At 38.2% G+C, this 18,512-nt stretch overlaps 1 protein-coding gene across 3 annotated transcripts in view; it reads right to left on the bottom strand.

Annotated features, from left to right (window-relative positions):
- The window catches only part of TTBK2 (tau tubulin kinase 2), a 130,295-nt gene that overhangs the window by 12,894 nt on the left and 98,889 nt on the right, over positions 1–18,512 (bottom strand). For all 3 annotated transcript variants that reach the window (XM_019725389.2, XM_074327861.1, XM_019725390.2), the window contains 4 exons: positions 16,607–16,764; positions 8,222–8,438; positions 5,836–6,047; positions 3,273–3,861 (listed from right to left, as the gene is read on the bottom strand). In XM_019725389.2, the coding sequence (XP_019580948.2) occupies positions 3,273–3,861; positions 5,836–6,047; positions 8,222–8,438; positions 16,607–16,764 (1,176 nt within the window). The remainder of the gene's footprint in view (positions 1–3,272; positions 3,862–5,835; positions 6,048–8,221; positions 8,439–16,606; positions 16,765–18,512) is intronic.

Raw genomic sequence — 18,512 nt, 5'->3', positions numbered from 1 at the left:
AACTAAAATACTATTATTGAATCATATTTTTAGAAACGCAATTAGTATTTCTATAACGACAGTACACAGCAGTGGTATAGTACACAGCAGTGGTAACATCTGAATATTAAGAGGTCAAACGTGTTAAGAGAATGTCCCACTCACTCTTTACCCGTTGCTTACTCTGACTACGCTTACGTTGGTTACTTTTGCTGAAGATATTGTTATATTGTGGTTTGGCTTATGCGGGATGGCGGGAGTGAGGAATGGAGAGGGCAGCAGTGTTTGCTACAGAAGTGGGTAAAACTGAAAATGCGAAACCTCTAGACCTAAGTAAATGAGAAATAAAAGTTGCTTTTTCCCTTTCCCTATTATCCCACTTCTGAGACAGTTACTCATCAGTAACAGTGTAATGTGTATTTAAGGGGGATTGGAACTAAAAAATTTTGTATGGTTACTAAAAATTATAAACAAGCCACAACTCACACAAAAATAGAAATCCCAGAAAAGACAGTCTGAAATAAAAATATTTCTTGGCTGGCCTATGCTTACATATTGCATACATGGCTACAGGATTTAATAGTTTTCAAGCCCCTTCATGCAATATTAGAAGACACTTGGTTATAAATCTAGTCCAACTATCCCCACTTTTCACTACCTATAGATTTCTATCACAGCATCTTTAACACTTAAATTGTGATCCTTTACTAGACGGAAGACCCTTGAAAGTGTTCATAAGAAGACTCACTGGGCTTTGAATTCTTGATGCCTAGCACAGTACTTGACACATAGTGGATGCTCAAGAAATGCCAACTACATGAATGAATTAACCACTGGATGATTGGGTTTCTTCCATGAAGCCTCTCCCAAATGATAGTCCAGTTTGTCATTTGAACACTTTACAAATGGGCTTTCTTTACTTTCCAATTCAGTTCTTCAATCTCTGGTCTTTTCTGACTGTTCGTAGATTGAATTATACTGTCATACTTAATACCATAATACTATCATAAATAATACCAGAGGTGTTATTTGATAATCAATGATTTCATGTGTATGGATAAGAGAAGTCCTAAACGAGGCTCACAAATCAGTACTAAAAAAAAAAGAATGCTGAAGTTCCTATTAGTTAATATGCCAACCATACTTGTAATAGAGATACACTTTTGCTTTGCCTATTTTCATAGTTCCTATGTATTTTAAGATATCAGTACATTTTCCCTTCAGATCATCTTTAAAAAAAGAAACAAGCCTGAGTGAAAAAGATAGAGACTAACAGACTGTTTCCCATCAGAACATGTCTTCATTTAAAATATTCAGAGAGAATGTTAATATAGTTTATCACGTCATCCAAGATAGAGCATGTAATCAGAGCTAAGACAGCTGGAGAGACTACTTGGCAGTGCCGTACTCCCGATTTAATGTGCCTGTAGTACGTTAGTGAAGTGATTAACATCTGCTTTGTAAAAGTAAACTCTGAATTTAAGCCTCAAGAAGAGAATCAAGATAAATACACTTTTTGCCCCAAGCGCCTCCAAAGGAAGGAAATAGTAAGTTTAATACTTTAGACATAAGTAAAAAAAGCTAACATTTCTTTAGAGACCTTCAGTTCAGAAAACATTTTTATTTAAAAATACTTGAAAGTACGTGCTCACTTCGGCAGCACATATACTAAAAATATTTGAAAATAAGGTCAAAATTAAAATATCTAATATATAAATATATGTTTTTCAACGACTTGATAAGAGAAAATGTTGCAGATGGTATAAAAGACCCATGGGAACAATCTTTGTGGACAGGACAGTATTGATGGGAGAGAACAAAAAACACTAGGAGAAATGGAGCTAAGGCTTTAGAAAGCCCTGGTGAAGGGAAGGACACCAGAATGCTATTGGAAAAACACTTGAGCTATGGTGAGTATATAGCATAATAGAGTCAAAGAAAAGTAGAAACTGAATCTGGGGAGGTAGAAAGAGGGAATGAATGGAAAGAAGAAAGGTAGGGTGGAAAAGGGATCCAGGTAAAGGAGGGAGGTAGCATGACCTGCCTCCAGCCCCCACGGTACCTTTGCACAATGTGGAAAAGGATGCTCTTCAGAGAGGAAACAGCCTTGCACAAGAGGCAGAGTGTGGCGAGCAAAATGTGGGCCAGATTTCAGCCCCGACTGTTCCCTTGGCTAGGCATGCAGTAAACAACCTGCATAACCATACAAAGCAGCCTGGGAAAGAAGGAAACACCAACTAACTGATGAAGAAAGAGGCAGGTATTTATTTCCCTATTTTAAAGTGCAGGTAAATTCCTACAGAGCTATACACAAAATCACATTTTGTCATCTTTTCTCACTGTTTTACACTGGTATGAGGAACTGTGTTCTAACAGAAAACATTTCAGCCTGGGGAACAATGCTGTTTCTGGAGAGTGGGAAGAGAGGGCTGCTAAACGACTGGAATTTAAGGAAACCTGGTACTCAGACCCGACCTCGGGGCGCCTGAGATTTGTGTACACACTTGCTCACTACCTCTATATTTGGCATTTCGGGATCTCGTGCTCACGCAGTCACAGGGAGCAGCACTGCTTACTGAAAACAACAGTGTAACAGGCGTCTACAGCTGAATGCCCAAATTGAGAAGAAACGGTGGAGTTTTCTCAAAACGTTCCTTTGCATTAGACCTGTATCACAACTGTCTTCAGCTGCTTGCTAAAATGCAGATTCCTGGGCTCGCTCTAACCCAGACATGCTGAAGCAAACGTTCTGGAAGTGAGACTGGGACGCTGGATTTTAAACGCTGGACATCAAAACATGTAAAACCATTGTTTAAGAGGGATGTAAAATATGAGAAATTTTGGGGTGGAGGCTACAAAAGAGAAAGGGGAGGAAAGTATTAGACCTAGCAACAGTATAAAATACAAACCATGAATGGTTAAATATATGCCTTCCTCACTATCTTTATAATGTAGATTCAAAATCTCTAGCAATACAAGTTTAAAAAAAAAATATATATATATACACACGGATAGACAGTTCTTCTGGTCTAATGATAAATGTTATTCTGAAATTAGATTATAATGTCATTTTGTATATTGAGTTGCTATCCTGACAGGAAACCTCACTTTTTTGAGAAATTTCCTATTGGAAGACTGACTACAGAACTCAGTTCAGACACCACTCCCTATACCCATTTGCCAAACTTAAGCCTCTGCTGAAGAACCTTAGTAGTTGATCAACTGTTAGTCCTTTCTTAGTAATAGCACCTTGAGTGGATAACAGAGAAAAATGACAGGAACAAATCTCTTACCGCTGTAAGGGGTCCTTCCGCTTGCGCCTCCATCGGACTTGTGGGTGTTGCTGCAATACACTGACTAGCAGCTCCAGCCTGAAGTTCTAGCCTATCTGTATATTGTTCTGAAGCAGCAGTGGCAGGGCACTCCCCAGAAAGTGCTAAGATCACACCTGAGGTTTCCTTCTTTAAATGAACATTTTCTGCCCAAGGACCCAATCGGAGCTTTTCATCTTGAGGTGATTCCTCTAGGACTTGAAGTACTTCGGGCTCCTCGTCGGAAGGGCTTCCTGCTGTTTTATGGCCTAAAGCCTCATTTGTCCTAAAATCCCGAAGGTCCTGCTCCTTGTCCACAATCACCCATTCTTTGGAATCAACCTCCTGCTTGCAGGAGCTCAAGTTAACAGCTATGAATCCATTGCTGCCACCACCGTCTGCCTGCTCAGGGGTGTTGGCAGAGGCAGGCTTAGAAGCATCTGGAAGGTATTCTTCATCATAATGCCAGACGTGGTCCGTACGGGCCCTGGCAGGGACACAAGGCTTGTGATGCAGAGCAGGGAGAACAGATTCCTTTCCTGCACTGGAATCTTTCTGCATTTTCTCCAGGCTTAAGAAAACAGAGAAAAGTTACTGAATTGTCTGAGGGAAGTATTTATTACATAACCTGTAATATCTATACAGAGCTAATATTCACACACAGATGAGAGAAAAAATATGGATAAAGCCTAAGTGTCACGGGTTACTAATGCTCTTCTCCACCTGTCGTAACCCTGTTTTGGAAGATGGAGCCCAAGGAAGGCGTCTCTGTTGCTGTGGGGCAGGCGAGAAGCCTAACCGGGTTGACTGTGTGATCCATTTCACCTTCACTTTGCCAATTCCATCACTCTGCCCTCTACTCTCTCTGAGGGGTGAGAACAATTTACCCAAGGGGCTTTTGCCTCACTGGAAGCCCTATGAGGGGAAATAAAGAAGCTAGTATACTTAAGGCAAATACTTTCTGATTTGTTTTGTCTTCAGAGATGTATGCAAATAGACACTCATTCAAATACACTCCTCCTAAGGCAGGGCTTTGAAGGAGACAAGTACTGTACCTGCTCAACCACACCCAGCCCACCAGGCACACAGAACTCCATGTACATGGTGGGTGGTGGTGGGGTGGTCTGGGGGAAGCTTCAGGGTATATTTTCAGTTTTCTTGGATTAAGAGGCAGTTGACATTCATTGCATACAAATCTCTGTGCTGCCTGAGGGGCAGGTAACAGTGTGACTGGTGGTATTCGGCTGCACTGACTTCTGAAAACAGCTCTCATCAGTGGGGAAGCAGTTTAAGCAATATGCCTTTTCCTTAAGTTTGTAATTAGGTGCTTCAATGCCTTCAGCTGTTCCCTATTCATTCTAGGTTTTGGCCTGAGTTCATTTTCTCGTACTACTTCAGTTCTCAACTCTGCCTTATCTCTCAGCTCTTCCCCTAGCATGGATTCTTCTTTTTAGTTTCATTCTTTTATTAGATTAATTCTTTACCAAGCTACTCTTTTATCCCTATTGCACCTTTGTACTTACTCTCAATCTTAGCCACAACTCATGTTTAAATACTGCCCCAAACCTCGTCCATCCTTTTGATTGTATCACCGCGTAGACACAAGCTTACAGCACACAGCTGTGAGACCGAATGATTACCACGTGAGGAAGCACACACACGTATGAAGGGCTGTCTAAGGCTGGACTAGGCGAGTCTCTGGACACAGTAACTACCATGTTAGTCAAACATGTGGTGCTACTAACCTACTATGTCACTACCAGTAGCAGCCACCAGAGATGCACATTGAAGGGTGCAACTATTATTAAAGTCACTCATCTCTTAATATGACTGAAGGCTTCTATAATTCATAAATGTAGCCCAAATGCTTTTTCAAGTTTCGTTCTGTCTCCTGTTACCACAACTGGAGGATAATGGGCCTCATAACCGTGACCTAGTCATTCCCAATGCAGAGCTCTCAGCGCCGCCTTTCCTTCTCTCGAAGTAGATGTGAGCTCTCTAAAGTTCCATCTTTCCTTCTTTCTAGGGAGAATGGTAAACTTATTCATGCCTATTTTTCCTACAGCACTTACTCATAGAAGGCCTTCATTAAATTTAATTGAATAGCCTGCCCCTTGTGTATAAATTACTTTTTCCCTCCTTCACATACTCCCTTCCTTCCGGCTTAATGCCACCTTAGTCACGCCCTCTCCACCTACATACTGCATCTTCTTCATTCCAATAAAAGAGATCACCTTCCAGATAAAATCACTTCAAAATGTTCATTTGACTTATACCTAGTGTGATGAAGTTACCAGCTCCCACTGCTCAGCGCCCAAAGCCAAAGGCTATGTTACAGAACTGGTAACAGCATTAGGAGACAATTCACATCAAGCATCAGGATGATAATAAAAAACATGGATGAAAATGAGAGCTTAATTAAGTCAATGTCATAAAAATGAAAGTTTATTTAAAAGACTTTGTGTGATAGAAATAAATAAGTATTTTAAAATAGCAATAGTATATTAGTTGCTTTAAAAAAAAAAAAAGAAAAACTATTTTATACCAGGTCTCAAGAAACTTGTCAGTATCTGGCTTTGGCTCCAGTGTCAGACGTTTTTCCAGCTCAAAGCTGTGGATAGAACGTAACTTTCGCACCAAAGGAACATCTCTGTCTGGCTGAGTAATCTCGGAGCGGACACGAATTGGTGAACCGAGGCTTGGAGCATTCAGAATGCCATTTGCTTGACCATGGCTATTCTCCTCTTCAGTAGCAGCCTAGACATAACAGTAAAAACACAAAACAGGGAAGACATTCCAGTTACTATACGTGGTAGGAATCACTGAAGTCTTTCAATGTGTATAAGCAAATGATAGGGATGTGTTTTGAGAAGATTAGGATATTTTGGCTAGTTTACTGCATTTCATACTTGTCTATTAACCCTTCATTAAATGAGTTTTCTTAATTTAGTCTCAGTTTCAGTATTATTTTAATTTTTTATATTTTGGCACAAAGATAAACAATGCAAAAAGTTTAACAACTTTATCTTTTCATATTATGTCTAACTAGATGCTTATAGAATTCCATCCCACTAAACTAAAATTAACTTGCAAAGGACATTCTCTTTGAGACGTAAGTGCTCTCACAAGAGGTAGGAGAGGTCACCAAGCCTGAATAGCCTGTCTCCTTCCCTCTCTAAAAAAAACAAACAAGAAAATCTAGTGTTAGAATAATGAGGGGCTAAGTAGGGCAGAAGGACACATTGTAGTTAAAATGCAGAACACCAAAGACAAGGAGAAAAGCTAATAAGTAGCTGGGGAGGAAAGACGAGTGGAATGATCCTCTGCAAAGAAAGAAAAAACAAAACAAAACAAAATAACAGCAGACTACTACTACTGACCACCAATAGTTGAAGCCTGGCGGGGGGGGGGGGGGGGGGGGGGGATAACTGTCAATCAAAATCTTTGAATCCAGCATAAACTATCCTTAAAAAATGAGGCTCAAATAAATACATTTACAGCTAAATAAAAATTGAAATAGTCCTGTACCAAAAGACCTCAACTAAAGGAACTTCTAAAGGAAATATTTTAGGAAGAAAGAAGATGAGTCCAGGACTTCCAAAAATGCACGGACTGGTAAACATCTTTGAAAAATCCATATAAACATTACTTGCATGAAAGAACAACACTAATAATATAATTTGAGTAATTTTTTTTTAAGGAAGAAATTATAAAATAGAAGAGACTAGATTAAATAATGATAATGGGTGAAAGAAAAACAAAGTAATTAAGACCTATGTCAAGTGCCATTTCACTCTCTCACATTCACCGACACCCGTACAGGCTGGCAAGTAGAGATTTTCCACTTTAAGGACAGTTTGCTCGTGGTGCCACATCTGACATTACAAAAATCTGACTTCCTGACTACTTTTCACGACTTATTCCTGACTACTACTCATCCAAATAGTGTTTATTCAATAGCCAGACCACAGTGCAGCCTATCACATCTTTGCAGAGAATGTTTTTATAAAAAACTCTCATGACTGAAAGTATATACTGTTAATTTTTTAAATTATGTGGTTTAACAATATAGCATATACTGTCCAAAGATGTAGCTCCTCAGAAGTGATCATAGAGGATTCTTTTCAAGATATATTCCCCATTCATAAAGCATGAGTAGCAAATTTTCTATCAGTCATGTAACTAGGTATGAGCTCAAAGTCTCATTTTACACCTATAAACTTAACCTCCTTTGCAACTTAGCCCTTATAAAAACACAGGAAGCACCAAAAACTGATTTGTAATTTCTTGCCTTACCATACCACTTATCTTCATCTGATCTTCTATGAAAATGGAAATGACCAGGGACAGTAAGATCGGAGAGAAATCTGGGCATAATCTGCCCCAAGATTACTAAAAACTAACCATTTAAATTCAGAAATCTGTATCTCTCCCCATATTTACAGGTGGACCTGCTTATAATCCTCATAAAGAAAAAATCCTGTCATGTGTTCCACATCCACTTGATCAACACATAAGCAGTTTAATGCTTCCAACCCTCAGTTTTCTACCTCTATTTGAGACAATTTTCAGAATGGGTACTCAGAGCTTCCACACTATAGAAGGGGCCCAGTCTTGTCACATTATTTGGAAAGACAATTAACTTCTGTTCTATAGATGTCTCTTCTTTTAGTCTCAGTGTCTGGTTATTTTTTTAAAAACACCTTCATCTTTTCCACAAAATACAAAATGAAGATTGTTTGGTGTCAATACCTGAATGTTATGGACAAAATTAGCCAAAATATCGCAATTACAAATATAAAAATAACTAACAATAGAATATTGTGTCTACTTCTCATTCAGAATTGAGAAACATGATACTTTGCTATCGCAACAGAAGAAAAATAATAAGCACACAGAAAGATGTCATTTCCTGTGCAGGAAATATGCACCTTACAAATCCCAAGCTTGATCTTGTTCCTGTTGGCATCCATCTCTTCCCAGACATCCTTCTCCTGAGGACGAGGGTGTCCCAGAGATCCAGGCAATTTATCTGGTGACACACCAACAGGGATGCCATTCTCCCCATCACTAAGCTGTTCATCTGGAAACACCTCGTCTGTATTTTCTCGAAGCAAGTCTCCCGGGATAGGTGTAGCATTGGCAATTCTAAAAATGAGGGTGAAAAATAGACAGAACTTAAAAACACCAGAATTAAGAATTACTATAAGACTATACTACATTTTGTTTCTGGATTTAAATGATGAAGTCTATATATCAGAAGAGAGTAAAACAAAACCAAAAACCTTGGAAATAGGCCATGCGAATTCTACAAAATAAAACTTCTATATTTTGATCAATAGAATTTTCAAGCTGATATAAAAATACAAACTCTAATACAATAACTCACTGATTTAACAATCACTTTAAAAGTCAGAAACATTTGGTTTGTTTTCCAAGAAGTCTTTGTCAATTTTAATATTTTCTATTCTTTACCCATTTTTTAAAGAGAATAACAAAAACTAGAAACAGGAAAATGTTAAGTGTCACAATGTTGTAGGCAGGTATCATCAGATCAATTGGTAATGTTACTTTTTTTAATAGTGTGAAATGTGCATTTGTTTTTTCATTTACAGACTTTTTACTAAGTACCTACTACATGCAAGGCCCTAGGGACATAAAAAGGAGAAAGGAAATTCTTGGCTTTAAAGGAAAACTAGAGATTCTGCAATTATACAGTTCATATATTCTACATGAGCTGACAGGGAACAACAGAAAATATTAATTGGTACTTTGTCTATATATTTCTTTCAAAATAATTTCATGTCCTTTTTACATAGTTGGTCATCTCTCCCTTAGACTTCTGACCCATGAAGGGTTTTTCTAGTTCTCAGTTATCACTCACTAAGTGATATGGCCCCTGCCAGCTCTAATGTGCTATAACTGTATATTCCAGTTTTTTGGTTTTGTTTTTTTAAATACTGCTGACTGAACACAATATTTAGCATACAATGAAACCTTTTCTTAGAAGTGATCTAGGATGTTCAAAAGTTCAACAACAACAACAACAAAAAATGAGTCTTCGGTAAATTATACTGACACAATTATTATAAGAGGTAAAATACGTATCTCCTCAGAGAACCACTTAGGGTAGGGTGTCCAAACTTTTTTCAACGCTTTTCACCAAGGGCCATATGCGGCAAAATACACAAACAGCCCGGCCACTCACTCGAGGTGAAGTACGTATTGCTTCACCTGGTTTATTTAAATAAACTAAATATATTTTTGGAATTTGCTGCGGGCCAATTAACAATGGGTCATGGGCCGCAGTTGGCCCGCGGGCCGCAGTCTGGACACCCCTGACTTAGGGTAACGGTTGCACCCTGGGCCAGGTGTCAGAAATATGTCATGCTGTGAGAACAAAGATCAGTCATTTTACTGGGACCTGTTTCACCAAATTTGATGACCTTCACTACCATCCTCTTCCTACCGGGATCAATGCTAGAAGATGAACCTCTTTATCAACAGGTTAGAGGTAAATAATCTAGAAAAACACTGATAATAGCTCCCCCAAAAAAACCTTATAGCCTTGTAAAATAGTACCTATAATTCTGATATTAGGAATTACTGAAAAGGTAGTTTGGATTAAAATAGTTCAAATGATTTAATATAAAAGTAAAGTTCAGAATAAATTGGCCAGTAAAAGATTTTTTAGATACAAGTTCAATATAATTCATTTACTGATGCAAAGAATTACACTGGACACTAACATATATGTGTTACATGGTAATGCAAATGTTTATTATAAGAACTCCTTCTGTTCCTGAGGAAAGGGATGGGCAAAAGGATGAATATTTGAGTTGAGGAAGTTCAGTCTACTAGCCCCACAGTATTTTCTACATTTTAATCACTCAGTGTTCTTCCAAATCCTTTTTCCTTATGCCTAGCTACTATTCTGCTTCTTTCCAATTATACCAATTCCTTGGCATTTTCTTCTTCCACTCCTCAGGAGACAAACCACACCTCCACCTATGAAGTGGCTTCTATTTTCACTCTGTCTTAGTTTCCCTCATATCTCTATGCTTTAGTATAATACCACACACTTCAAGGAACTCTTCGTCTTCTCTATACAGGCTCTCTTTCACATGACTCAGGTTCCTCTGCATTTATTCTCCCATGTTTACTCCTTACATAATTATTATTTTCTTCCTTCTCCTAAAACTCAGATCCAAATCTGGAGTTTGAGATCAAGAAATTTCTTCCCAGGAAAACTGTATCATGTTAAGGAATAAGAATGAGTGAGAAAGTACTTGTGAGAGTATTATGAACACATGGTCTGTGTTTGTAGGCAAGGTATCAATTACAGAAGCAGATTAGGGAAAAAAGGAAGGAAATGTATGAAAGAACGGGAAAAGTAGAAAGAATGGACATCCTTTTCATATTCCCTTCCCATAATCTAAGTCAGGGGCTGGTAAACTAGGGCTTGTCAGCCAAATCTGGCCTGCTCACCTATTTCTGTTAATAAAGTGTTATGTCACATAGTCACGCTCATTCTTTTTTTTTTAAGATTTTTTTTTTTTTTTTTTAATCACACTCATTCTTTTCCATTTTGTTTATTACAACAACCAGCAGTAGTGTGAGAGAGCCCACAAATTTATCTGGCCCTTTACAGGTAAGGTTTGCTGACTCCTGATCTAAAGCATCTTCCTACCTTCTCCTGAACTTCCTTTCTCCTTCTGCTAAGAAATTCAGAGTTGTGGGACATACATTATCATTTTTTCTCTTTAACACTGATTCTCTAGGGCTTTCCAGGTATTCTTCCTTATCATTTGCAAATAGAAATAACTCAGAGGTCACCAAGTGTTTTCTTAAAGGGCCATATACTGTGTTTCCCTGAAAATAAGACAGGGTCTTATATTAATTTTTGCTCCAAAAGATGCATTAGGGCTTATGTTCAGGGGATGTCACCCTGAAAAATCACGCTACAGCTTATTTTCCAGTTAGGTCTTATTTTCAGGGAAACACGGTAGTAAATGGTAGGCTTGTGGGCCTGATATTTTGCAGGCAAGATCAACTGATGGATGCTAAAATTAGTGGGTAAAAGTATGATGAAAACCAAATTTATTCGAATAGTCTCAAAGTATCTTCCCACAAGATACTTATTACTTACAAAGGGAAAAACAGTAACTTTACAGTGGAGATATCTGGTTAACACCACTTGAGCAACATTATCAACACTAATATCTTCAGTAATAAGACATTATGTACCTCCTTGTTTAGTAACATCAATTTTCCTCTGATCTTGGCTTTAAATGTATCCCACAGATTCTATGTGTTTTAATCATCATTACTGTCCTGTAACTCCAGTTTGTATTTTCCCTTTCACCCAAGGGTAGTTTAATAGGAGATTTTTAAGTTTCCAGGTGGAAGGGCCTTTGACATTTTTGTTTTTGTTAATTTCTAGTTCTATTGCAGTGTGATCAGACAATGTAGTATTTCTCATTTAGGAACTATGGATGTTTTCTTGGTGACCTAATAACTGATCAATTTTTGTGAATGTTCCCAGGGCACTTGAGCAGAAGGTGCAATCTCTGTCATCAGGGTATATTTGGAAAATATGCATAAGATCTACCTTATTGATCATGTTGTTTGTCTTCTATTTCTTCTTTGTTCACTTGATCTATCTTTTTTTTTTTTTTTTTTTAAAGATTTTATTGAGGAAGGGGAACAGGACTTCATTGGGGAACAGTGTGCACCTCCAGGCCCCTTTTCCAAGTCAAGTTGTTGCCCTTTCAATCTCAGTTGTGGAGGGTGCTGTTCAGCTTCAAGTTGTTCTTTCAGTCTTAGTTGTGGAGGGCGCAGCTCAACTCCAGGTCCAGCTGCCGCTGCCAGTTGCAGGGGGCACAGCCCACCATCTCTTGCGGGAGTCGAACCGGCAACCTCGTGGCTGAGAGGATGCGCTCCAACCAACTGAGCCATCTGGGAGCTCAGCGGCAGCTCAGCTCAAGATGCTGTGTTCAATCTTAGTTGCAGGGGGCGCTGCCCACCATCCCTTGCGGGAGTCGAGGAATTGAACTGGCAACCTCGTGGTTGAGAGCCCATGCTCTAACCAACTGAGCCATCCGGGAGGCAGCTCAGCTCAAGGTGCCGTGTTCAATCTTAGTTGCAGGGGGCAGAGCCCACCATCCCTTGTGGGACTCGAGGAATCGAACCGGCAACCCTGTGGTCGAGAGCCCACTGGCCCACGTGGGAATCGAACCAGCAGCCCTCGGAGTTAGGAGCATGGAGCTCCAACCACCTGAGCCACCGGGCCAGCCCTCACTTGATCTATCTTGAACTGAGTTGTATGTTAAAATCTCCAATTACTAGTGTGTTTTCTATCTATACCTCCATTAATCTCCTGTACTTGCTGCTTCTTAGAGGTGACTGTTGCAATTCTGGTAACTAAATGTTAATAAATACTATGTCCCACTTGTGAACCGTGGCACTTAGCATTAAAAAGCACCCTTCCAACTTCATAACTTATAATGCTTTTTGGTCTTGAATTGTACATTGTCTGACATTGGGATCAACATTCTCTTCTTACTCTTTCCATTTTTCTGGTATATATCTGTCCATCTCTTTACGAAACACCTTTTCTTGGTTGTTTTAGGTGTGTCTCTTGTATATAGAATATGTATACAGCGATGTAAACCAAACTGAAAATCTTTTTCTTTTAATAGATGAGTTAAGCCCATGTATATTTATTACTATGACTGATATGTTGGGTCTCAACTCTGCCATAGTATTTTATAATTATGTGTACTTTGTTATATTTGCTATATTTCTCTCTACAAGATGGGTATTTATAAACTTATTTTTTCTTAATTTATAAACTTTTTTTCTCCCCTTATATTTTGGAAGGTTTACCTAATGGTCACCTTTGGACGTATACCTTTTTGTAAATGCTCTTAGTCCCTGTTTTCCTATTTAACCTTTTGCTATGGAGTTTCTGTTTTAACTGGTATTGTTTTGTTTTTCTTCTTTACTCTAATAATACAAATGCTATTCGTTCTCTACTCCTCCCATTTGCACTACTTTCTCTCTAGCCTTTTTAAATTATTATTTTATTTTCATTCTCTTGGGTTTTTTTCTCCTAATTTTATTCAGCGCCTTTTATTACATATTCATTTGAGTCTAGTCTCTTTTGTGTACTTTATACTTTATTCAATTCTGAGATATCTTTTTCTTCCATTTTTTTCCTGAGTCCAATTAACTCTCATTTCATTTCTTCCTCTCTCTTTTCCTTTACCTTTTTCTCTCCCCAATCCCCGCTTTGGGGTCTATTTCTTTATAAACATTTTTTTTTTAATTTATTTTTCAATAAAGTTGACATACAATATTTTATTAGTTTCAGGTGTACAACATAGTAACTAGACATTTATATACCTTGTGAAGTGATCACCCCAATAAGTCTGACACCACCGTTATTACAGTATTATTGACTATATCCCACATGCTGGACTTTACATCCCCTATTTTTATAATTGGCAATTTGTACTTCTTAATCCCTTTCACTTTCTTTGGCCATCCCTGGGGGATCTATTTCTATTCTTAGTTTTTAAACTTCTGATTTGGGGTGGTTATCCATATCTTCAAATAAATGAGCATACTTAATTCCTTTTGGGGTTTTGTCTTACAGTTTTCTTCTTCCTCATGGTTGTTTTTCTGAGAGGAAATTCCCTTAGTTAATTAGATTTTCTTTTCTGATTTTTTTACAATAACACTTTATGGAACTTTAAAAATCTTTTTTTGGTTCATTTTTGTGTTATTGGAGTGTTTTACACGATTCATAGTTTAATTAGTGCCCTCTTCTGTCAGTATAGAAAAGTCCAAACACTTAAGTGGATTTTTATTTGTTTTTTGTGGTCAGGGAAGATACTGTGTGTCCTCTGACTTTAGAGTTCTCTTTTCTTGTAGGTAAATTTTATTTCCGCTTTTGCCCCTCTGCAAATATTGGTTTATTGCCTTTCAGCTCCAAATTCATCTTTTTTGCCTGTTTTGTGAAAGTGGATCTCAGTCCTTTAAATATCTCCTTTTGCCAGCTGACACTGGAGCTTTGTCAGGGGAGGGCACAGGAGAGAAACTGCAGGAGGAAAGTGTTTTGCTTTGGGTTCCATTGCATAGCTGGGCAAGCTTCTCCATCATGTGTGGCTTCTCCCTGAAGCATCGCGGCATCTTCACCATCTGTCTCACATAGACAGGAGCAACCAAAAGCTTGCCTGAGCAATCCCCACTACCCAGAAGTTTTGCAGCAGAGTGTCTAGTGAGACAGCCCCAGCAAACAGCTTTCTCTGGCAGATTTTGATCAAGTTCCAGAGAGAAGCTTTTTAGCAAATTCTACCAGTGTGGCATTAGAGCGACTTTCCAGAGGTATGGACAAACCCTCTTCAACAAGGTCAGGAGCTCAGTCCTAGGGTTAGGGCTGGGGTCAGGGCTCTTTGCTTGGAGGCTTAATCTCAGCCTTAGGAGTACGGTAGGAATTACACTTTATATTTGCTATTCATGTATTCTTTACAGTTCTCTCGACTTTCTACTAATCAATCCCACATTACTCCAGTTCCGTGTTACAGGTAATAATTTGTATCATCGTTCCCTGTTCAAATTACTATGTAGTTTCTCTCTCCTGATAGAACCCAAATGGATACATGTTTGGTCCTTCAACACTGAACTGACAAAGGACACTTCTCCCTTCTTTTTGTCTTTTTTCTTCCTCAGAAGCCTTGTGTTGGAATCATGCATATATTTACCTCCCTATAGTTCACGATCTGATGTACTTGGACATTTTATTCTTAGGATGGACTTAGTCTTTCTGGTGTGGTTTTAGATCAACCTTAGGTCCCACTGCTAATTCTCCTCTTCTCCACAATTTTTATTGACCTGGCTTTAGAGAGCCTTATGGCAGGATTGGGAGAGGCAGGGTCTTAAGAGATATTGCACAAGGACATGGAGTTTTGTTATTTTCTCTTTTTTTGTTATTTTGAAGTTTGGGGATGCTTTGTTTTCAAATTATGTTGAGGACATGATTTTGGTGGTGTTTTATTTTTCCTTTGTTGTTCTGTCTTATTTTAGAGGGAAACACTGGAAGATGGGAACTTACACTGTCTTCATTGACTTCAGCTAACTTGAAGTCCTACCACCCAATTTTTGCAAGTTTGAGATTTATTTACTTCTAACAATAATCAAAGGAGAAAGAAGACAAAAGCATTAAAACAAGAATCAAAGTTTCTAGACAGGCTCAAGCTCTGTGACTAATATTTATCTAAAGTTGGGTGATTCACTCAGTGTCAGGATTATTTCCTCATTTGTAAAATGGGGGAGTGGGAGGGAGGCGGGACTAGGGCAGTGAGTCCCAATCTCATAGAAGCACGAGAAACATCTGATGCACATGGACTTCTGTGCTGCATCCCTAGATTCTGAGTCAGTAAGTCTGGCTGAATCCTACAAATAGATATTTTAAACAAACACCTGTGGTGATTCTGATATAGCTGGTTGGTATCCCATATTTAAGAACTCTTAGACTAGCTAATCAAGGATAATGTGTCCAGTTATAAGCCCACATAAGATTTTCTGATTCAGTAAGCTGTGATCCCATCTTTCAATATAAAATCACAGTAATGGATTAGTGATAAAATGTCTTACTAGCGCACATTGTATGAGGATTTTTGCCTATTTACTTTTTAAAAACCAGTTTAAAGCAACCAGAGCAGGTAAAAAAGTGGGTGAGAAAAAAAAGATAACCTCCCCCAAAATAAACAAACAAACAAAAGCAACTATATTATATGTATGTAGAGAAAAACATTAAAAACAAAAAAATCAAGAAGATGGAAATACATGATAGGTAACCGTTCCTAATACACTTTGAAAATTAAATCACTTTCTTATGGAAGTTAAATCACTTTCTTAAGAGGAACAAACTACATGTTTTGTTCCCAAATAAACTTAAGCACAGTATAGATCTAATTGCAGCTCATTCTTTCCAGGGTTCCATATACTCTTTAGAAGTAAATGCAACAAATGCCCCTTCTCATTTTGAAGAAAACCCACAGTAAATCTGATACCAACAAATAACACAAGCTCTAGGTTCCCATTTCACAATATGACCTATAAATACTTTCTAAGAAAAGTACATCCGAACCAAAGTATATACGAGAGCACTGTTAATTCAAGGAAATCCATAGGCTTTCACTTGTGTTTGTCTTAGCATTTGGTAATATGAAGGAATCTGCATGAAATAATTTCTGCTAATGTAACCTCTCCAGGAAAGATAGCTGCGTGAGCTGTTTAGGAGGACATACCCAATTGCTGCAGGGGTCAAGCGGGTATGCAACTGAGGGGTGGTAGAAATCGTGGTGGTTGTCAGCGAGCCATCAGTGCCAGTCTTCTCCCAGTCAAAAGGGTCACTCTCAATTACTCCAAAGGTTTTGATGCTGTTGTCAAACACGGATGTAAGAAGCTAAACCACAAAGGAAAAAACTAGAGTAAGCCAGCAGTAAACAGAAAAAACTAGAGTAAGCCATCCCTGGAACAAGCCAACAGTCTGGGGTGCTTTCACTTATAGAATAAGACTCATAAATTCGTTTTTTGTATGATTAAAAAAAAACACCTGACGATAACAAATAGGGAAATTTGAATAAAGACGCTATGTGTATAATGACCTGAATTAATATTGATTTTTCTCAGGTGAGGCACTTGTTTATAGTTACGTGGTTCAACATGTTTGTTCTTGGAAGATACATAATGAAACATCATATCTAAAACTTACTTTCAGATGGTTTGGCAACAGGAAATGTGTACTGTATGTATATGTGTGTATTCAGTTTCTACCATCTATGTGATCACTTATTTTGCCAAAAAGGGGCATTTTTATATGGTTCAATTTAAATAAGTGACCAGTGTTAACAGCTGGTATGTGTTAAGGGATATACAGAAGTTCATTGTGCTTTCTCCCAATTTTTTTGTGGGTCTGAAAAATTCTTAAACTGTATGTGTGTGTGCATGTACACACACAAATTATCACAAAGAAATATGCCCTATTACTTGATTTATACTATACATAATTTCAGTTATTTTTCTCTTTAAATTCCAAAAGTCTGATGTGCTCTTGAGAAAGATCTCACAAAAACCTCCCGTTACTGTTTCTGACAGTATGCATCATTTTTAATTTTATGAGTATGGCTTCATTCTCTCATTATTTCTCTTACTGTCATTATTCTATCCTCAGGGATTCATCTTGTACATTTCCTGCTCCAGGCCTGAAATCAGCACTTCCTCACTGGAGGATGTTGTATAGGTCTGTTTTAGGCTTTAAAAAGATTACTCTGGCTATCAAGTGGAGAATAGATGCCATCAACAGGGATGAAGATGAGGGTGCTAGAACAGATGACCAGGGAGGAGGCTACTGACTAAACTAGCAGGGTAAGAGCGGAGGTGATAAGAAGTGGCAGGATTTGGATACATTGTATAGAACCACCAGAATTTGCTGATGGATTAGATGAAAACTGTGAGAGTAAAGAAAGAATAATCTAGATTTCTGTCCTGCACCACTGGGTCAGTGGTGCTACCATTTACTGAGATGAAGGGCAGTGAGGATAGAGACACTGAAAATTTTAAGCCATTTAGGGAGAAATAAATACAGATACAAATTTGATGGTCATCTGCATATAGATATTAATAATTATTTAAAGTGATAGGATCGGATGATGTCATCTAATGAAACTAGGTAGCAAAGTGGCCCAAGGGCTAAGACTAAGACCTAGGGCACTCCAACATTTAGCTGGAAAGAAGAAAAGGACTCAGCAAAGGAAACCAAGGAATGGCCGGTGACATAAGAAAACCAAGTGTGTAGTGTTCCAGATGCCAAGTGAAGAAAATATCTCAACAAGGAGATAGATGGTCAAGTGCTATCAATTGTAAATTTATAGTTATTTTTGATCATTTAATTGATTTCTCTCTCTTTCACCCAGAGAGTAAGCTCCAAGAGACCAGTACATGACTAATTTTGTTCATCACTGTATCTAATACAATGTCTTATATATAAGAGTCAATAATACTGTGAGCTATAAAAACTACATATATATTTGGTCTTTGTCCACAGTTCCTGGCTTACAGCTCCTAAAACCCTTGGAATTTCCGGAGAGATATGAGCAACAGCAACATCTTTTGTTCTAAGATTTGGTATCTTGTCCTTAGCTCCTGAAATTA

This window comes from Rhinolophus sinicus, linkage group LG03 (genome assembly GCF_036562045.2).
Source record: "Rhinolophus sinicus isolate RSC01 linkage group LG03, ASM3656204v1, whole genome shotgun sequence".
Lineage (NCBI taxonomy): Eukaryota > Metazoa > Chordata > Mammalia > Chiroptera > Rhinolophidae > Rhinolophus > Rhinolophus sinicus.
This window is presented reverse-complemented; position numbering and strand designations above follow the sequence as displayed.